The sequence below is a fragment of the Chiloscyllium punctatum genome, chromosome 49, assembly GCF_047496795.1.
Source record: "Chiloscyllium punctatum isolate Juve2018m chromosome 49, sChiPun1.3, whole genome shotgun sequence".
Taxonomy (NCBI): Eukaryota; Metazoa; Chordata; class Chondrichthyes; order Orectolobiformes; family Hemiscylliidae; genus Chiloscyllium; species Chiloscyllium punctatum.
In genome coordinates this window covers 5,916,071-5,939,132 of record NC_092787.1, presented here as the reverse complement: position 1 = coordinate 5,939,132, position 23,062 = coordinate 5,916,071, and the positions used below count along the sequence as shown (strand labels likewise).

General features: G+C 38.4%; 1 protein-coding gene across 5 annotated transcripts in view; it reads right to left on the bottom strand.

Moving 5' to 3' along the window:
- Positions 1-1,752: 1,752 nt before the first annotated feature.
- Positions 1,753-23,062, bottom strand: part of zbtb26 (zinc finger and BTB domain containing 26) — a 38,915-nt gene continuing 17,605 nt past the window's right edge. For all 5 annotated transcript variants that reach the window (XM_072565728.1, XM_072565730.1, XM_072565729.1 and 2 more), the window contains exon 2: positions 1,753-10,703. In XM_072565728.1, coding sequence (XP_072421829.1) covers positions 9,317-10,693 — 1,377 coding nt within the window. In that variant the 5' untranslated portion in view covers positions 10,694-10,703 and the 3' untranslated portion in view covers positions 1,753-9,316. The remainder of the gene's footprint in view (positions 10,704-23,062) is intronic.

The following is a 23,062-nucleotide window of genomic DNA, read 5'->3' as shown; positions in this document are numbered from 1 at the left end:
ACTGCATGATTCAAAATACTACAGAACAATTAAAACTATGGATTAAATGCATTGTCTGATCTACACAGACATGAAAGGTGCTAGATTTTATTTCAACTTAGTAGAGTTAGCTTTTCTCAGGCAGGGCCATAGCTGGAATTCCGCAATTAGTTGCAGTCCCCTCAATCAAGATGTACTTGAATACAGAAAGATGTAGGCTGCAATATATTTTACAATAGCTTACCCACATTTTTGTCTAGGCATGCAAATTAAACATACCCATTTAGGAAAGACACTCAGAACAACCAGAGTGACACAAGGCGGAGATATTTCTTGCAGATGTTGCAGTCTGATGCTTTCATCGTACAGAATATCCAAGACTAAAAATTGTAATTGAGAACTGATGATTTGTTAAAATTATGTAATGTATATATAATGAAGAATTGGATAGTGTACAGAAAAGATTTTCTGGGGCAATTGAGGGTCTCAGATGAAACAGTTTACCAATGTACCTGCTGCAAACAAATCTCCGTATAACATATTAAAAGGTGTCCCCTCTTTGTTCAGAGTGTCAGAGGAAATATTGCTTTATAGAAATAGAAACCTTGTTATGTAAAAGCAAAACAACCAGTTGTATGCAGATGTGTTCCTTTATAGCCACAAGCATGGCAAACTGGAAGAAATCTTGGGACACCAACTGAAAGGTATTTTAGGCCTTTGGTGGCAGTGGTAGCATCCCTATCCTGGAATGGGAGAACGTGAGGACTGCAGATGCTAGAGATCAGAGTTGAAAAGTGTGGTGCTAGAAAAGTACAGCTGGTCAGGCAGCATTCCAAGGGCAAGAGTCAACATTTCGAGCAGGAGTTCTTCATTAGGAATGGGGTTGGGGCCAAGGGGGCAGAGAGATAAATGGGAGTGAGGGGATTGGGCTGGAGGGGAAGGTAGCTGGGAATGTGGTAGGTAGATGAAGGTGGGAAGTGATGGTGATAGTTTGGAGAGGAGGGTGGAGCGGATAGATGGACACATCAAACAGTTCAAGAGGGCAGTGCTGAGTTGGAAGGTTGGATCTGGGATGGGAAGGGAAATGAGGAAACTGGTGAAATCGACATTGATCTTGTGTGGTTGGAGGGACCCAAGGTGGAAGATGAGGCATTCTTCCTCCAGAGATGTTCTCTGAAATGTTCCGCAAGTTGGTATCGTGTTTCTCCAATGTAGATGAGATCGCATTGAGAGCAATGGACACAGTAGATGACATATGTGCAAGTATAAGGACCTCCCACATCCGACAGAGATTTACCTGTACTTCCACACACCATCTACTGTGTCCATTGTGTAAAGGGCAACTAGCATGAAAATTACTTTTATTTCAGTGATAAATAGTAGCATTCAAGTTTATTTACTGGTGGTGGTGAGTAGATAAAAAATACAATTGATTTGGTGGGGGGGGGGGGGGGGGGAAAAGAGAAAGAGAATAATTAATGGTGTGTACGAGGACTTCTGGATATAAAAATAAAAAAATAAAGTTTATAAGTTGTGGAACTCAAACTGACAATGATGTTTGGGATACTAACTTGATTCCATTTGTACAGTAGTACTTCAGTGCAAAGCCTTCCCACCATTGCACAGTGTTTTTGAATCTGCAGTATATGTAATATTTTTGTACAGCAATGACTGTCAGCATGCAGTATGATTGCTTCAGATATGTTAACTCATACAGCTGTTGCATGTATGTAGGATGCTTTGATGCACACAGTAAATGCAAGGCTCAATTACTTCATTTACAAAGCAGTTTATTTTTTTTTAAGTGAATTTGTTTTCCAGTGAATAAATCTGAATACTGCTGTTGTAAAAAAAAATCCTGCCATTGTGGTATTACTATACCACGAGGAATGTGTAACTCAGGTATTACAGAAAAAGAGGACGTTTATTTTTTCATCAGTGCATCTCAGAGTTAACTGCTAGGTCAAACAAATAGAAAAGGCTATAACTGATTTATTCACATAACATATGCAAAAAATAAAAAAATAATCTTTTGTGTATACATTGTACCATAAGGAAACTACTTTTTCACTTTTGAGTACTAAATGTGCCTCTTAACTTTAGGTGTACTTTTGATAAAACATTTGTTTTATGATTTGAAAAATAAAGGTTGCAAATAACTCATGCCCTTTAGGGACATTTTTTTATTGTTCTCAACAGATGCTGGAACATCAGAGTTTGACTGTAAAGCAGATGTACTCCAGCAGACATCCAGCTTAATTTAAAAATTGTAAAGTGATTGAGGATACAACTGAAAAACAATATAATTCTGTAAGAGGACTCCTAGACATTTTTAAGTGTACTACTAATCTATTCAAGAATGACAGCAAAGACAATTATTGACTTCAAGTACCTTGGACTTAAATGATTTTATCAACAAAGGACAATGAAAGTCACACACCTCTACATTATGCTGCATTCTTAACATTATACATCTGCAAATCCCAGTCCAGAAGGATCATTTTAAAATATCAAAACTGTCTAGGTGACTGCAGGACATGGGACAAGAACTAAAAATCACATTTTCTTACTAAATTTTACACAATTAGACCAAGTGACAAATACATCACCAGGTGTACCGAAATTAACGTAGACAGTTTGGTGTCAAATCAGCCAAATGATGAGATATCAAACTAGGCACAATATCAGTCAAAATACAGAGTGTAACAAAGGGACATCCAAGCAAGATGAAATACGTTTGACAATGCACTAACTGTATTATCAAAAGCTCATCCGTTCTTTGGCAACATCTTAAGTATTGACAAAGATTTTTGAATTTGGTACGAATTGTTAGAATAAATTTAAAGTGAATTGATCAAATTATCTTTTTAGTCAGAAGCAAAATATCAATACATACCAGAATGAAAACGTTTTCCTGACTCCTCATCCAAAACTTTAAAATAGTAGTTAGTGCTGATTTATCCAAAATTGATAGCAGCTTTTGGTGCAGTGTTATAATTTTGATCCTTGTATAGTAGCTATTTTTTGTTTTTATGATCGAGGAGCGTATTTATACCATGTACCCAGATATCTGGCAATGCCATTTGTATGAGCTATACAACAGGGAGGGAAATGTGATGGCTCCTTTTTCAACATTCACTCCCTGGTGCCTTAGCTGGAGGAATATCACCTTATTACATGAAGAAATATCACAGATCTGAAGACCTACTCAAATCACTCGATATAGCAGTTTATGATGCATTCTGATATTCAATAAAACTTTTGATCTCCAAAAATAGGAGATAGTCCATGGATCATTTCTTATTTTGATATCTCGTTCCTCAAAATATATTTTACGTGCTATGCAAGTTAATAAACATTAAACATTTTAACTGGCCATGGTTATTAACAAAATTGGTTCATTCCACTATTATAGCTGCAGTCTCACATACCCATACTTGGAGAATTTAAAGATTTCACAGCTAAGAAAATGTTGCAACATTCTAAATTTACAAATGTGAAGGTACACGTAAGAATCGCAAATACTGTTCCAGGTGAGGTATATGTTAATGTGCTAGGTAACCCAAAAATCTAATTTCAGGACCAATAGTGTCAAAAGATACTAACAATAGTGAGATTGCATATATAATTTGAAAAATATCAACAGATATTAAAACAGTACCATTTAACTGCGGGTAAAAATTGATCAACCATCTTTATCAGTTTGAAATTTTCAATATAGTCTTGCATGGTCAAAAAGCAACACTTTGACAAAGACCCAAAATGCTAATTCATTACATATTTTTACAACTCAAGTATGTAGTGAAATCAAGTTGATAAACTACTTCTGTTGTATGAATCAAATCTGTAAATTTCAAATCTATTAATGATTAATCATGGCTAGCAACTTTGATGCAATGTACATCATTATCTACACATTTTTTTTGGATAAGAAAACTTGTGCTGGACATTACCTCCTGGCACAACACGCTGACACCAATCTTCTTTATAACTTCAAGAAGAAATTCAAGTCAAATTTGTTAGTTGAACATTTGTTTTTATTCTTGTGCCTAGAATATTCTCTGATCAACAGCACCTCTCCTGAATGTGACAGCTAATGGGAGTTTGTACTTCCTGTACATGCTAACCTGTAGGTGACAGATAGATATTTAATCTCTTAGGAAACTGATGCACATCTACAATGCTGACTTTTTTTTTTAAAACTCCCTCAAACATAATAATCTAGGAAATTAAAGAGGTACCTCTTTTCAGTATTTAAACTTTTTTTTAAAAAGTGAGAAGTGTCAACTATCATTCGAATGTTATAAAAGTTTTGTATTTGATCATCAAGACAATTTTCTCCCAAGCACTGCACTTTTAGAATGGTCTGTGTCTTACAAATCTCCATGCCATAACTAAAATGGTGTTCAAATTAATCTTTTCAGGTTTTTGTAGCTGCTCTAAACCGAAGACTTGAAAGACAATTTTGTAAATATTTGACAAACTTCTGCCACCCCTTTCCTACAATGGCACCTCACAAAATTAAGTGAGCAGAAATCAGGAACTCTACAGTTAGGGAAAATCAGAATGGAAAATTAGCATCATGAACTACGCTGAAGACTGAAGTTATGCATCATTAATATTAGTGTTCCTCTAAAAATGCATAATTGTTGATCCTCAACATTAAAAAGTGTTAAATTATATTCAGATTGGATACATAAGAACAGGAGTAAAAAGGTAGAGACATCAAGTCCTATCCCACTGTGTTAAACATCTCTTACTACCCAATAGAGGCTCTAGCTGAGTCATTAGACAACTTCCTTGTGAACTATTCTCAGTCTGTATAACCTTTCAAAAATGTAATACTGATGGAGGAGGAAGATTTTAAAAACCCACCAACTATTCACCCATGCCTGGAGTTTCTGGTTTGGGTCATAATCAATTACTATAACCAGAAATGCAGTAGCTTTGTCAAACAGTTCTGGTCTTGCATTTCTATTCAAGTTCATTTGCCAATCACTAAAGAAAATTTGCCATGAACCAAAAGGAACTGGATTTGGACAGCAATTGTACAGAATTTTAGAACATTAAAAAAAATTACTTTTTCCTTTTAAATTTCTTGTTAATTGGGTGTGATTTATGTGGTTGAAAATAAGTTAATCACAAGAGAGACTAGGACTAGGGGACACAACCTCAAGATTAGAGGGAAGTAGATTTAGGACAGAGATGCTAAAGACTGCTTTTCTTAGAGAGTAGTGAATCTGCGGAATTCATATCTGGTCAGCATGGACGGGTTGGACCGAAGGGTCTGTTTCCATGCTGTATATCTCTATGAACATATGACAAGTATTAAGCACTTTTAGTAAAGTCTACCAGTTGAGTGCAACCCCATTTTTAAAAACAGAAATCGAAAAAAAGAGCCATTCCTTGATAAATATTGATGTAGTCAGTTCATGTAAATTAAATCTATTCAAAAGCTTTTAAAAGCATGGTTATTCAGGATCCCCATGTCTAAAAAGGTCATAAGGGGGCTTGTAAACAGATGCAATTAGCAGAACCTCAGTGGGTGAAGTATTGTGATCAAGAGCATTGCCAGTTTTCTGGGTGTAGCCAGCTTCTAATGTGCATGTTCTGGATGTGATTTCTGATTGAGTAAGTTACCTTGGGGGAGAAAGTGCAAACTACTGAAAACTGTAGGCTTCAAATTATTTTTGGGACTGCTTAAATCATTCAAGCATATCAGGAGAATAGCAATATGACCACTGATTTATGAAAGCTGTGCTAAGATCATTGAAGAACTCAAAAATTAACAAAACTGGATTTTTTTTTTCCTGTCTCGTTTTCTAGCGAACAGGACAGTATAAGAATGATAGCAAAATGAATGTTCCAGAATAGCCAAGTTAGGGGTTTGAAATTTAATGGCAAATACCTGAATATCAGTGTCAACTGGGTACACTTCCTGGGTTTGTTTAACCCAAAGCCACACAAAAATAAAACTACAGTGCACAAGCGACTCAGACTAACCAGTTCAAGTCATCATGCTGCTCCTCCTGAGCCTTTCTTCATTTACTTTGCATCAGTACAATCTACTGTCTTCTCTCTTGCTTCCTATTAAAAGCACATCCAAAAGTATTAGGTTCCGCATTTTCATCACTCAATAAAGGATTCTCTAACTTATTGGTGAACTTCATGTTTTGATGGCCTCTACTCTGTTTTCATTTGGAATGACAGTCTATTTCTATACCTTTTGTTTGATGCCTATTTCAATGAAGATTTTTTTCTAATAAAGAGCAAAATCTATGTAATTACTTCCCTGTTCTTTCCAGATAGCTTTGCAAATGTTTTCCTTTCAAGTATACATTTAATCAATTCCACCTTTGAAAGTTACTTTTAAATCTGCTTCTATCACCCTTTTAGACAGTAATTTTGGAGTGTAATAAGTTACTACAAAAACAATCTAATTTCTTCTACACCGCTCATTCTGCTCTGGGTTCTTTATCATTTACCTTAAATCCATGTCTGCTGGTTAACCTTTTTTCTTTTGCATTCTGTCAAAGTCCTTCATAGATTTTGAACCTCTATTATATAAAAAACATGCTTTGCTCAAAAAGAGCAATCCAAGTTTTTCTAGTCTCTTCACACAAATGTCAAACTAAAGCAATCAAAACCTACATTTAAAAACAACAAACATCACTGGTTACAACTAAGAGCAAGGTGGAATCAGTCAATGGATGATTTTTTTTGGCTTTGACATTTTCTATTTTAGTACTTATTCCTAATAAAAGAGTACCTTACTTAAGCACCCTTGAAATGGTTAATCATTTGATTTAATAGAAATGAACACACATGAAAGATACAGCAACACAGTGGTTCAGAGTCCAAAACCTTGAATCAAGACAGATCAGACCTCAGTGTGGGAGGTCTATGGGCATGAAGTCAAAATCCCTAACACTATTGTCTAGAAAATTTCAACAGCAGTATGCACGGAGACATTATGACTGACATGAGCTATTATGACATAACATAGCTTTTAGTTCAGAAAAAAAAAAAGGTACTATTAAGAAAACTGGGCATAATGGTACCTTACAAGATTGCATTCCTGACAGATTTCAAATGAAGCAAGGTTAGAATCCAACATTTATGTTACATGTGATGAAATTGCCAATGAAATGTCTCTTTAATCTACAAAGTCAATGCATATAGAAAATTCATAATTTTCTCACATACCTATACTAGGGTGATGCAAAGGGACAAAAAGAAAATGAGCCAGAGCTTCACTACTGATCACTACCTAGCAATTCCTTTGTGAACAACAGATTACGAAACGAGACAAGATTGGAGTCACTTATAAATTCAGGCTCATTGTTGTTATGGCATACGAAAACAGCCAAATACCAGAGGGCTTAGTAAAACTTAAAACCTCAATGAAGTAAAATCTGCAGGACAAGAGCAAAGAAATTACACTTCCAGATCAACTGTGAAGGTGAAGCTCTTAGTATCTCTTCTAAAACCAAGGGTTTAACCCTATCTGACCCCTCTGACAGAAACCAGTTAGGCCATTTGAAAACAGAGAACATTTTGAGATTTCCCTTCTACATTTGGCAAATTGTCCTAGGCCACAGAGGTCCTCTTCAAATTCCCATAATATCACCATTAGGAGCTTATCTGCTATTTTTACAGCCAGTGTTGGCTTCAGGAACAGCATCAGAATTTCTTTTTTAAAAAATTAAGCTTTAGGTTTCTTTTAGGGCCTGAGAGAAAAGGGAAATGGGACAAATTTCAAAACAGAGTCTGATTTTTATTACCTTAGGACAAATCAAAAATCCGAACTGCTAATCAAAACATAAACCATGCAATACTTCCTCTAATCATCCCCTTACCCCCAGATCAGTTTTGTACAATTCTGTAATGCCTTCAAGCAGCAGTCCATTATTCACAAATGTTAGAAACTTGAAGGAATAGCAGAGCAAAATTTAAGTGCTTTGGTCAGAAATTAAACATATGACTGTTAAACACAAACGAGTAATGTGCTTAAATCATTTAAACCAATGTCCACGGTAACACCATATAATACAAAATTCTTTGATTCTTCAGACACCTAGGTAAAGCAGCCTATGCTGGGTCACTGCTGGAGTAGAACAACTAGTAATTCTAGCAACATCAAGTTCAAATGTAAGAAATTACTACCCTTAGGAATAAAACCTTCATGGTAGATATATGCTGAAGAAACTACAACTACATATCCTTGCCTACTAATTGTCACTTAGTTTCCCCAAATGGCATATTCTACTGGTAGAAATCTGCAAACAAGAGATAGGAAGACAGTACCAAATGGAACGAAGGACAGTGTCCTGACCATTTTGCTGTTATTCCGACAAAAATATAGGATGACCTCACATTTGCCAACATTGTACTCTATCTGCCAGACCCTTGCCCACTCACTTAATATAGGGAAAACATACCTGCCATTTGGAAGTAGATTTTAAAACAATGGCATAATTTCAGTAAGAAAACTTCACAGAAAAAAAGTGATTTAAGCGATGTGCTTTGGGGCATTTAAAATAAGGGGATCTAAGACACAGTAATTTCAAAGAATCATTCCCTTTGGCAAGAGAATCAAGTTTAGAGGGATATTATAACCTTGACTTTACAGCAAAGTCATTTGTGGCTGAAGTTAGGAAGCACGTTTCTTCTCCACAAAACAGTGAAAATCTGGAACTCCTATTTACAAGAGTGGATCATTTGGAATTTAAGACTGAGGCCAATAGATTGTTATTGGGTCAGGGAATCAAAGGAAGTGGAACAACGTTGAAAATGGAATTGAGGTACAAATCAGCCATGAACTGACTGAATGGTGGAAAAGGCTCAAGGGGCTGAATAGCCTATTCCTGTTTCCATTTTTAACAAAATCATAAGGCAAAGCTTTATAATTTAGATATTACTCCTGGACAAATAGTTCACTAATCAGGTGCACTCCATTGCCTACATGCAAAGAGAGTTAGTGTCTTATTTTAAAACATCCTTCTGTATGAAATATGCCACTTTTTAAGTGGTCTGTAGAACACAATCAGTTTGAACTACTGAACTGCACCTTTCAAATTAGAGACAGAATCAAACGTTAAAATAGTTAGTTCACAATGCTCTATCTCATCAGCAGAACAGAAATCTACAGAACATTTTTTCCCCCCCAAGTGCAGTGCTCTGCATATTTACTAACCCACTAATGAGATACCATTATGTTGTTGATTTGGTGCATTGGTTCTACCACCTTTTCTAAAAGGTTTAGATTTACTGCTTGGCCAACTATGTTTGGTCAGCCTTCTAACAAGATATTAGACCAAATTCAGCAATACTGCAGTCATTCAATAGTGTCTACTTCCAGAGTAATTTCTTGTATGCTTCCTTCAGTGACATTATCTACACATTTTTTCCCGTGCTGTTCTTTGAGGTGTCGCCTGAGTGCAGGTTTATGTGCAAAGCCCACATCGCAATAATTACACTTGTGTGGTCTGTCACCACTATGGAGATTCAGGTGATCTTGCAAAGAACATTTTTGAGTGAACGTCTTTCCACAAATTGTGCACTGGTAAGGTTTGATTCCTGTGTGTACTCTGATGTGCCGCGTCAGATTGCTTTTCTGTGTGAAAATCTTACCACAGCGCAGACACAGGAAAAGTTTGTGTGTTTTCAGGTGACTAATGAAGTTTTCAAGGTGCTGAAAGACTTTTCCACATGTACTACAATGGTGGGGCTTCTGAAGCCATTTGTCTTGCATTTTAAAATGATTAGTGTACATTGTTTTGTTTGCAAACAGTTTTGTGCCTCTGTTACGCTTGAACAAAAACCCACCTGCAGCAGCCATTTCCTCATTTGGAAAACTACTCAAACCTTGCAATTCAAATTCATTAGCTGCCAGCATAAAGCTTGTACCATTGACAACTTCTGATAATCTGGGTGGATCTCCTACAAAATTCTCTAAACAACTATCTACCACTTTGTTGTTTCTTGAATCAACAGTTGAATTGATGAGAGAGTACTGGGATTCTGGAGAATTTGCAACAGCTCTTTCTACACTATTGCTGAAATTATTTGAGAGATGGCTCAAACTATCACCATTCTCACTCTCTTGAATATCACTGGTCAGAGACTCCACTTTAACTATACGAATGTTGCTGTCCTCGGAATCAGTTTCACAATCAGAGACATCCCCAGTTTCGATAAGATCTTCCAATTTGTGTTTCTCGGAATCAGGTGGAGGGCTTTCTTGTGGCCTTTCTGAAGTTTCAGGAAATGTAGGTGAAGTGCTGCTTTCACCTATGTTGTGTGAATGGTCTTCAGACAACAACTTTGGCTCAATATATTTAGAAAGGGCCTGTGTGCACCTTTCTACAATATGACCCATCTGAAGGTAGCTTGCAGCAGTTAAGTAATTGACCAATTCCTTCACTGGAAACTCTAGGATACCAGTGTAACAGGACAAAAGTATCTGTGCTCCAACGTCTGAACTCTGGAGGAGTGAAATCCGGACATCCTTCGAATCATTTAACAAAAACTGGTCTCTCAAAAAGGGAGAGCATGCAGCAAATATTATTTTATGCCCTAGAAAGGCCACATTGTTGATTCGGATTGTGACATCACAGAATCGCTTTTGCTGCCTTAACAAATTCATTTTCTGCAACATGGAATCTCCATAGCTTGAAAACTTAAAACGAAGCACGTCAGAAGTTGGAGCCATATTTCCAAACCTAGAAAACAAAAAAGAAGAACATGAGCAATTTATTATAAATTAAAAGATCACAGTTAAAAGTTGAACAATATCAGTTTAAGTCCCATTTTAGGTAAACAGTTAATAAAGTGAAGTACTTTATTTCACCTTTAGGGCCACATACGTGCACACTGGGGAATTTTGTAGCCAAAGTTTAAAATACACACCCCTTTTTAGTTAGAGCTACTGATATGCAATTCCCAAATCCAAAAATGGCTAGCATCATAACTGAATGACTAGTATAATTGAAGTAAGAGTAATAACAGCCCTTTCCAACCTTCCATATTGAGTCAATGGTTGAAAAATATTAAGTACAAACAAAACATTGGACTTTAAGACTGGATTTTACCAGGACTTGGACAACACATAACTCACTACTTGCAATGTAGACACCTCTTACTGTAACTAATGGACCTTTTACCAGAAACATGGGTCACCTGTAAGAATAGCAGTTTATTAACCAAGGCTTACTTTGTCATTTTCGGTTGTTCAAGTATACATTAAAATTCCTTTGGTATAAGAAAACAAAAATCAGAGAAACCTAGTATTTAGGTTAACCTTTCTCTCCAGACATTACCATCAGATGAACTGATTTTCTAGCTTTTTGTGGGAATTTGCTGTATGCAAAATGGCAGCTACACTTGAACTTGCAATAGTTCCAATGTTTCAATGAGAAGTGCTTTTATACTGTGTCTCTCATTTTAAATTCCATTCAGAGATTTTTAAGTTTTGACACCTCTGGAGCAGGTGGAACTTGAACTCAGAACTCCCAGTTCATAAGTAGAGACACTACCACTCCACGATAAAGGGACTGAATATTTTTACATATATCCTCATTCCATCTTCAGGAGCAGATGACATTTTTCAAACTGAGTTATCAACAATACTATGACTTTAGGAGCTGCATTTTGTCCTTTTGTTTAAAAAAAATGAAGGGAGGCTGAGACAGAAGTGCCAAGCAATCTGTTCCAAGCCAATAAACAGCTTGTGAGGCCTTGTTTTTTTTATTAAAAAGTTGGAACAATAGAAACAGCATGAAGGAGTGGGGTCAAGCTACCACAGAACCAGGATGTCTATTTAGTTTTCAGTAGCTGTTGAACTTTGGAAACTACTATACATCTCCTCCTGCTATAGCAGATCACTAATGCTCTCTCTCTCTCACACACACACTTTCTTGATGTTCTTTCCTCCTGGACAGAGGAAGTAGTGAAGGCTGGTACAATTGCAACATTTAGAAGTCATCTGGATGGTTATATGAATGGGAAGGGTTTGGAGGGACATAGGCTAGGTGCTGGCATGTGGGATTACATTAGGTTGGGATATCTCGTCAGCATGGATGAATTGGACTGAAGGGTCTGTTTCTGTGCTGTATATTTCAATGACTTGGGACTGGATAATTGCATGTGAGACAATCTGTTTTAGTGAATTTGCCTTTGCCAAGGGTGTGTATGTGGGATGTTACTGTATTGGAACAGTTGTTGTATAGTCGTTAATTAATCTATTATTCTAACAAATTTTCCAATAGAGTTATTATCCCAATTCTGCTTTCTTTTGTTTGTATTTTAACTAGTGTTTTGCTCAAAGTTTAGTAGTTTGACCATTCAAATTTCATCTGGAGCACAATGCCTTTAAAAATAAGAAAACGTTGGGGTCTAGGCTATCTTAATATATTTAGAAGAGGTTTGGTTTGGTCCATAATATGTATAAGTTACATTGAAATACAAACTTGCACCTCATCAACCAACACTTAAAACTTACGTTCCATTAGTTTTGTTTTTAAAAAAAAACCCACAAAAATTACTTTATAAATACCAAGTTAAAAATCACAACACCAGGTTATAGTCCAACAGGTTTAATTGGAAGCACAGTAGCTTTCGGAGCGACGCTCCTTCATCAGGTGATTGTGGAGGGCTCGATCGTAACACAGAATTTATAGCAAAAATTTGCAGTGTGATGTAACTGAAATTATACGTTGAAAAATTGATTGTCTGTTAAGCCTTTCATCTGTTAGAATACAGTGATTGTCTACACATGAAAGAAGTGAAGCTATCACTGTATTCTAACAGGTGAAAGGCTTAACAGACAATCAATTTTTCAACGTATAATTTCAGTTACATCACACTGCAAATTTTTGCTATAAATTCTGTGTTACGATCGAGCCCTCCACAATCACCTGATGAAGGAGCGTCGCTCCGAAAGCTACTGTGCTTCCAATTAAACCTGTTGGACTATAAACCTGGTGTGGTGTGATTTTTAACTTTGTACACCCCAGTCCAACACCGGCATCTCCAAAATCATTTATAAATGCCAGCTCACTGCCAAAGGCAGTATGCAAACCGAACTTCATGGGTTCCAAATCCCATCCCAGAAATTTAAGCACATAACATGGGCTAGTACTGGAGGATCAGGGAGAGATTTCTGCACTGTCTGAGGTACCTTCTTTCAGACAAGTTAATTAAAACCTAGTCAGTTTCCTCAGGTGGATGTGAAAGATCCCACAGAATTATTAGAACACCCATATCCTAACAACATTAATCTCTGAATCAATATTATAATGGATTATCTAGCCATTTGACTAATGGCAGCATAGATTATAGGGAATAGGGAAAACATAAGAACTACTATTAAAAGGGGTTAGAGCAAGGCATTTGGATAAATTCAAGGTAATCTGGCAGAATAAAATTGGTCGAATGTGATTTCCCTTTCACAAAACCAATCTATTGGAGTTCTTTGAGGAGACAACATGTGCTGTAAATAAGGGGATTGTACTTGGATTACCAAAGGGAGATGATAAAGTTGTGAGTGTGGTGCTGGAATAGCACAGCCAGTCGGACAGCATCCAAGGAGCAGGAGAATCGGAGAATCGATGTTTTGGGTATAAGCCCTTCATCAGGGATGATTCTCTGCTCCTCGGAAGCTGCCCGACTGGCTATGCTTTTCTTGCACCACACTCTCGACTCGGATCTCCAGCATTTGTAGTCCTTACTTTCTCTGCATATGATAAAGTGCCACATCAAAAGATTATTGTAGAGATTAGCTCAGTGTACGAAGCTTGGAAGATGATTGCATGTCTAATATGAAGCAAACAGTAGGCATAAATGGGTCTTTTTCAGGTTGGCAAGATGCAACAAGAAGTTAGCTGTTGGGGTTGGTGTCAGGAGCTCATCTGTTTACAATTTATATGACTTAGATGAGGAGATGTAAGGTATGGTTGCCAATTTGCTGACAACACAAAAGGTAGTCGAAAAATAAGTCGTGAAGAGCACATAAGGAGGATACACAAAAAAAACAGATTAAGTAAGCAGGTTATGTGGAAAGTAAAATATAACAGGAAAAATGTGTGAAATTGTCTCTTTTGTCAGGAATAAATAAAAAAGCATTATCTAAAGTGGTGGAAGAGTACAGTGTTCAGATGCAAAGGAACTTGGGTGCCTATGTATTAATCACAAAAGATTAGTATGGAGACACAATAAGTAATTAGGAATGCTAATACAACATTATCATTTATCACCAGGGAAACTGAACACAAAAGGAGGTGATTATGCTTCAATATACAAGGCACTAGGGAGCACTGTACTGGTCATCTTATTTAAAAAGGAAGGTTGTAAATGCATCGAATGCAGTTCAGAAAAAGGTTTACTAGACTGATACCTTGAATGGGAAGAGCAGTTTGTCTTCTGAAGAAGGGTGCATAGGCTAGGCTTGTATCTGGTAGAGTTCAGAAGGGTAAGAGGTAACTTGGTTGAAAGCCAAGATGCTGAGGAGTCTTGACAGGGTAAAATGTGGAGGAAATGTTTATGCTTATGTTTAAAAAAGAGAAAAAAACAAGGATCACTCATTTAAAACAGAGATGGGTTGATACTTTCTTATCATAAAATGACTTCCCTTGACTCTTTTGAATTTTCTTCCTAAAAAAAAGGTGGTGGAAGCAGAGTCCTTGAACAGTTTTAGCTCAAAGGCAGATGGATGCTTGTTAAGGAGGGTTACAGGGTGTGGGCAAGAATGTGACTTTGAAGTTACAATTAAATCAGCCACGATCTTATTGATTAGCAGAGTGGGCTAGATGAACCAGAACTCCTAAGTTGCATGTTCATATGTATGTACAATATTTATGGGACTTTTAAAATATTTGGGAAAATCCACATAGGAAAGAAAAAGGGCTTTATATACATGAAAATTCATTTTTCCTTGTGTAAAGGTCCACTTATTTCCCCAACTTTTTCCTTCTGGGGGTATGCTATATTACATAAAAATCTGTAGTCTGCCAACCTACACCAATGTTTGTCTGAAATTGGCAGGTCCTCACATGAAGCACCTGAAGTCCTCCTCTTAACCTGGTGATCAGGAACAAGGTGTACAGAAATTCCTGAAGCTATGCCTCAGCCAGCCTAAGACCAATCATTTCCTCAAGTGATCTAGTAGTGTAAGTGTCAAAAACGCGTACACAGGACTTTATTACTTGAAATTTGTTTTCGTGAAAAAGGACTGAGATTAAACATACCATAGTTATACTGATACTGTTTTGTCAATGGGATAATACCATACTTAATAGTTATCACTTATTTTTACAAACAAATTAATGCCTGGGATACAGGCATTGCTGACCAGGCTAGCATTTTCTGAATTTCTAGTTGACCTTGAAATAGTAACAAGGAACTGTCTACGTGAACTGCTACAGTCGGTCCTACAATGCCATTAGGGAGAGAATTCCAGGATTTTGATCCTGTGATGCTTAAGAAACAACAATATATTTTCAAGACAAGATAGGGAGTGGTTTGCAGGTTTTAGCGTTCCCAATTACTTGCGGCCCTCTCCTACTAGACAGCATAAGTTTGAAAGATGCTTTTTAAAGAGCCTGTGTCAGTGGAGGAGGAAGTGATATGGAATGCATGTGAATCTGGTACCTGTCAAGCAGGCTGCTTTGTCCTAGATGATGTCTTGAATGCTGTTTCGAAAGTGGCATGTAGTCCAATACACTCCTGATTTGTGCCTTGAAGATGGCGCACTGGATAGTGAATTACTTGCTGCAGGATTCTTAGCATTTGTGGCCACAGTACTTATAAAAGCTAGTACAATTCAGTTAAGTTTGTGGTAAATGCTAACCCCAGAATGTGGATGGCAGGGAACTTACTCTCATTGCCTTTGAATGTTAAAAGAGTGATGATTAGATTCTCTCTTGTTGAAGATGGAGATCTGTGCCATAAAAATGCCAAGCAATGTTACATGCCACTTGTCAGCCAAAAACTGGATATTGTCCAGATCTTTCATTTTGACATGGACTGCATCAGTATGAGAAACCGTGTAAAGTGCTGAACATTGCCCTTCAGTGAACATCCACACATATGACCTTATGATGGAGGGAAGGTCATTGATGAAGTAGCTGAAGATGGTTGGGCCTCAGATACTATCTCAACTGAATAGAACAGAATAGCCTTTATTGTCATGTGCAATCGAATGAGAACAGTGAGAAGTTTGTAATGTCGCCTCTTTGGCGCCATTTTAGGTACAGGGTATCTAGCTGGAGAATCGACATTTCGGGCATGAGCCCTTCTTCAGGAATGAGGAAAGTGTGTCCAGCAGGCTAAGATAAAAAAGGTGGGAAGGAGCATTGGAAATGCGATAGGTGGAAGGAGGTCAAGGTGAGGGTGATAGGCCGGAGTGGGGGTGGGGATATGAGGAAACTGGAGAAATCTGAGTTCATCCCTCACATGCAGGTCCTTGGACTCCTCCATTGCCAGACCATAGCAACACGACGGTTGGAGGAAGAACGCCTCATCTTCTGCCGAGGAATCCTCCAACCACAAGGGATGAACTCAGATTTCTCCAGTTTCCTCATTTCCCCTCCCCCCATCTTGTCTCAGTTAAATCCCTCGAACTCAGCAGCGCCTTCCTAACCTGCAATCTTCTTCCCGACCTCTCCACCCCCACCCCCACTCCGGCCTATCACCCTCACCTTGACCTCCTTCCACCTATCGCATTTCTAACGCCCCTCCCCCAAGTCCCTCCTCCCTACCTTTTAGCTTAGTTTGCTGGACACACCTTCCTCATTCCTGAAGGGCTCATGCCCGAAACGTCGATTCTCCTGCTCCTTGGATGCTGCCTGACCTGCTGCGCTTTTTCAGCAACACATTTTCAGCTCTGATCTCCAGCATCTGCAGTCCTCACTTTCTCCTACAGGGTATCTAGGTACAGATACTTTTAAATGTTTGTTACAAAATCGAAAAAAAAGAGTGAAAAAAAAAAGTTTAGCACAGGAATACAAAGCTTTAAAAAGTACTCAAATGCCACAATAAGAATAAAAAGTATCTTCAGAACTATTCAAATTATAGTCCTTTTCACAGAGTCAGTTCCCACCAAGCTTCAGTACACAAGGCCTCACCACCTTCACAACTTACCTCCCAGGCTCACCTGGGCTTGGACTGCCTCCCATTCCAGGCTCTGGCCTCCAGGACTCCGTTCTCAGGCCCACCTGGGCTCAGTCGGTTGCTGCTCCAGGCTCTGGCTGAGACTTGTTTCCGGGACTCACCGCCTGGCATGGTCTCCAACTTGTCTCATGTGCCAGGCTGGACTCAGTAGTCTCTACTCTCCATTCTCTTCGGATAGGGTAGTTTAAGAAATTCAAAGTGGGGGCCGAGGGATGGGAGGAAAGGAAGGCGGGCAGAAAGGAAAAATGGCAAGCAGAGGAGCTCCAGCTGGAGCGTCCTAATCTGCCACCATTTTTGAAGCAGACAGAACTCTGAACTGCCAGGACAACATGGTAGCTCAGTGGTTATCACTGCTGTCTCACAGTGCCAGAGACCCGGGTTTAATTCCAGCCTCGGGTGACTGTCTATGTGGAGTTTGCACATTCTTCCCGCGTCTGCGCAAGTTTCCTCCGGGTGCTCTGGTTTCCTCCCACAATACAAAAGATGTATAAGCTAGGTGAATTGGCTATGCTAAAATGCCTATAGTGTCCAGGGATGTGTAGGTTAGGTGCATTAGTCAAGGGTAAATTAGGGTAGGGGGAATGGGTCTGGGTGGGTTAGCCTTTGGTGGGTCGGTGTGGACTTGTTGGGCTGAAGGGCCTTTTTCCACACTGTAGGGATTCTATGATTGCTTCCTTCTGGATACTTAGGCCTATGCAATCATACTTCAGGTACGAATTACAGCACAATATCTCATTTGTGTTCGTTATCCATTTACGCAATAACTTTCAAAGAATAGACAGAGGTACTTGCCTTTTGTTTTTAAAAGAAGAAATAAGTACACCTGTACCACATAATTCATTGAAACAAATACAACTTAGTTTTAAAAAGTCATGGAATCTTTGATATTGATCTGAATGAACAGACAGGGCCTTAGTTTAAAATAAGAACACCAGCTGTTTAGTACACAGTTGCCTTGTTTCTATACTCTGGGATGGGAGACAGACTTTCTGAATCTGAGGCTACAGTGCTACTTTCGAGTCAAACAGACACCAAAAATGTTTGAAAGTATCTCTGAACAAAAGCAAGCAGAGATAGTCCTACTTCGTCTCCTGATGAGGTGTCCATCATAATACATTTCAACTTAAACCAATTTATGGCATTAAGACATATCTGAGCACATTGAAACAGCATAGGTTGAGATCCCAGCTGCAGCAAAGATCTGTGTCCCAGATCTAGCAATCCTCTTTGCCAAAACCCTGGCATCATGTGGAAAATTTTCATATTATATTCAAAGAAAAGCTTTGATTCCACAATTTGTTTCTTCTTCAACCACCTCAACACCAAAGTAATCAAAACTGCCATCATGTAAAGCCAAGATCCCGTGTGCTCAGTTATTTTTGGGTCCATCAAAGCCACTCAGCTCTTACCTTGCCACTGCCTTGATTTTGGACATGCATCAGTAGTGGTATGATCAAACTCCCTAACTGATTAAGAACAAATTTAAAGACTACAGCACCAGTAAACTCTAGGAAAAGAGAGGTCAATGGAAACACCCTTCAGGAGCTGGCAATATACCCAGCACACACAACAGATGATCATTATTGTTAGAAGCTATTATTTGCAACCAAAGTAAATCAATTCCTCTGGATAGTGAAAACAAATCTTGGCTTAACCATTTTTAGCTATTTCATTTAATGCCAGGCTGATCGTGACAGTTCTACAACATTCAGTTCCATTCACAACTCCTTTCTGACAATGTAGAAGTGCAAATCAGCTTATGTCAGGACATAAACAGCATCTACATTCAGCCAAGGCGCAGACAACATTATAAGCAGTAACAAGATTAAGCTTGTTAACCAGTCTCCCCTCCTTCCTACCCTGCCACACCCACACAAAAATCTGTATTAGCATTATCACCAGAACTCTACCACCAGCATCCCTATTGGCCGTCACTACTGATTAGAATTGAAAAGGATTAGTGATATCAATGGAAGGGCAGAGGCTCAATGCCTCATCGATTCTTTTCAATCAACTAGAACACTCAGGTCACAAGTGTGTTGGAATACTCACTTTTCACTTAGATGAGTACAGCCTCAACAATCATGCAGTATATAAAAGGATCAAACTGTCCGAGATTTATGCCCTACTGTGGGCACTTTGACTACAGCAAGCACTATTTACATAATTCAGTTAATTTCACAGCCTTTACCAGCAATGCCATCTTTAGGAAGGACAAGAGCAGCATCATCATATGGACATTGTCACCTGCAAGTTCTTCAAGTCAACAGAACTCTGACATGGATTGATCATCTGTTCCTTCATTCCAAATCTTAAGGAACATATGAAGACCATCACACAATTACAGTAGTTCAGGAAGGCAGTCTAGCAGTTGGAGACTTTCAATAATTATAACCTTGGCAGTGTCATTTCCATTCATAGGACAATTGTTTATAAAAGCATACCACTTTTAAACAGCAAAATCCAGTGTCTATTTCATACTCAACAAAAAAAGTTACATAAAATTTCATATTTCTTTTCCCCATCCCAAATGATTTGTCATAGAGTCACAGAGGTCCACAGCACAAAAAGAAAGGTCCTTCAGCCCATCAAATCCGCACTAGTCAAAAATACAATTATTCCGATTCCATTTTCCAGCACTTGAGCCATAGTCTTGTATGGCTTGGCATTGCAAGTCCACATATAAAGGTTTAAAAAGCAAGGTGGTACAGGCAGCATCCCTCCTATTAGCAGGGAGTTCCAGATTCCCACCACCCTCCAAGTAGAAAAAAAAAAGTCCTTACATCTGAAAAGTCTCCACAGCTGGTCACGGATCTCTTGAACAAGGGGAAACAGTTCTTTCCTGTGCACCCTATCTGTACCCTTTGACTTTATACATCTCAATTATGTCTCACTGTCAGTCTCCTCTGCACTAAGAACTCCAGCCCGTCTGATCTTGATTCATAACTGAAACTCTCCAGCCGTGCAACATCCTGGTAAATCTCTGCATCATCCCCAGTACAATCACACCCCTTCCTATAACGTGCATTCCAGACTTGCACAGAACAGTCTAGCTATGGCTTAAACAACTTTTTAAAAATATAATTTCAGCATAATCTGCTTGCTCTTTAGCAAACAGACCAAAGAAAAGGCAACTATAAAGGCACTATAATTTGGAGATGCCGGTGTTGGACTTGGGTGTACAAAGTTAAAAATCACACAACACCAGGTTATAGTCAAACAGGTTTAATTGCAAGCACACTAGCTTTTGGAGCGTCGCTCCTTCATGAGGTGATAGTGTTCACCTTTTTAACTACAAAGGCACTAGATGACACTTTCATATTTCCATTTTAATTTCTCTTTAATGAATTCTCTCAAAAGCAGGTTTATCAGGGGTCTGATTTGCTAGAATCATATTACAGCAGCCAATCTAAATTGTACCAGCTGCTATACAAACTCCAATCTTATTTCAGAACACCTAGTAGATTACAAATGAAGGGAATACACACTTCTCAGTAAAATCAACAAGAAAGCAATACAATGGGCAAATAATTCTTTCATGCCATGACTTTCAAACAACCATGACTTAATAATTTTGGTAATGGTGTTAATTTCTTAACACTAGCCCGAGAAATCATGCAGGACACAAACAGATTAATATTAGGTAAATAATTTTGTCTTTAACAGTTTGGAAACATAACATTGTATATTAAACATCCACCACTACACAGAGCAAATGTGAAATCTTAATCAGATCGGGATAAGACCTTATTCCAAAGGAGAAGCAAGGGGAAATGTTATGCCCATCTGCAGAACCCCATTTCTGCCCGGTCTGGTTGTGTCTCTCAGACCTGTTCACATGCTTTAAAAAGGCTCCTAGTTTATTGCTATAAAGCTGTTAATTTCTAAGCAGCGTTTTAATAGAGTAGAAATAAAAACAGATGAACTGCTAGAATCACTCATCAGGTCAGACTGCATCTGACGAGAAACAAAACAGAGTTAAGATGGAATTGAATCTAAGTCAGAGAGTTCTGAAGTCACATTTAACTCAAAACACTCTCCCCACAGCTCTACAGACCTGTTCAGTTTCTTCCAGCAGCTAGAGTTATAGTGTAATACAGCTTTACAGCACTGAAACAGACCCTTCAATCCAACTCATCTATTCTGACCAGCTATCCCATTTGCCAGTATTTGGCCCACATCCCTCTAGGACCCTTCCTATTCATATACCCATCCAGATGTCTTTTAAATGTTGTAATTGTACCAGTCTCCAGTACTTCCCCAGGCAGCTCACTCCATACATGCACTACTCTCTGCCTCTTAGGTCCCTTTAAATTTTTTCCCTCTCACCTTAAACCTATGCCCTCTAGTTTAGATTCCATCCCTTGGGAAAAAGCCCTTGCTTAATCACCCTATCCATGTCCCTTATGATTTTACAAACCTCTATAACGTCACCCCTCAGCCTCCAACTCACCAGGGAAAACATTCAGTCTCTCCCTATAACTCAAACTCTCCTACCATGGCAACATCCATCTGAATCTTTTTTGCACACTTTCCAGTTTAAATGACATTCTTCCAAGAGCAGGATGACCAGAATTGTACACAGTACTCCAAATGTGACCTTACCAATGTCATGTACAACAGTAATATGACATTCTAACTCCTGTATTCAATGCTCTGATCGACGATGGTAAGTGTGCTAAATGTCTTCTTCACCAGCTTATCTACTTGTGAAGCCACTTTCAAGAAAGTGCATATCTGCGTTTCCTGGGCTCTATCATTAACTGTGCAAGTCCTGCCCTGATCTGTCTTACCAAAATGTAGCACTGTACATTTATTAGAATTGAACTCCATTCCTTGGCAGACTGGCAGATCAAAAACTCTGAAGAAGTTCAAATGTTGCCTGGAAGGGGAAATCTTTCCTTTAATTCTAACCATTTTAGCCAACTGATTTAATGCTGTGTTTTGCGCATTCCTAGGGCTAATTCCTTCAGTGCTCTGGGATGTTCATTCACAGAGTCCTGAGGATTTAATCGGCCGATAATCCAAACAATTTCCCCAACACCGTTTCCATCAGTTCCTCCATCTCACTAGATCTTACGCTCCCCAGCATTTTTGGGACTTTTGTTTGCCATTCTTTGTAAAGGCAAAATCAAAATACGTACTGAATTGGTCTGCCACTGTTCCCCATTGCAACTTCCTATTTCTGACTAAGTGAGCTACATTGGCCTTCTCTACTCTTTTTTTCTCTTCACATACCTACAGAAGCTTTCACAATCAATCAATCAGTTTGTATGTTTCCTGCAAGGTTACTCTCATATTCTATTTTCCTCCATTTAAATCAATCCCTTTGTCCTCCTTTGCCAAAATCTCAAACAGTTTGCTGCTTTTTTGGCCAATTTATAGAGCCCTTCCTCAAATCTAATGCTATCCTTCGTTAGCCATGGTCGGGCCACCTTTTCCATTTCATTTTTCTGCCAGACAAGTAATTAATTATTGCAGTTCTTTCAATGCTCTCTAAGTGTTTGCAATTGCCTATCCACCATCATATCTTTAAGCAACATTCCCCAATTTATCATAGCCAGCTTGCACCTCATACCACTGTAGTTTCCTTTATTTAAAATTCAGAACCCTCATCTCGGAATCAATAACATCACTCTCCACCTTAAAATTAAGATTTTTATCATGGTCACACTTCCCCAGACCTGACACAGCCAATTATCCCTTACTCACTACACAATACCCAGTGTAGGTTGGCCTGTTCCTTAGTTAGTTCCTTAACATACTGAACCTGAAAACCATCCTGTCCACATTCAAGAAATTCTTCCTTTATGCTATTGCTACTGATGTGATTTGTTCAATCATATGCAATTAAAAAAAAAGTCACCCATAAATTACTGCTATTTCTTTATTCCTTGGGTCTTTAATTTCCCAC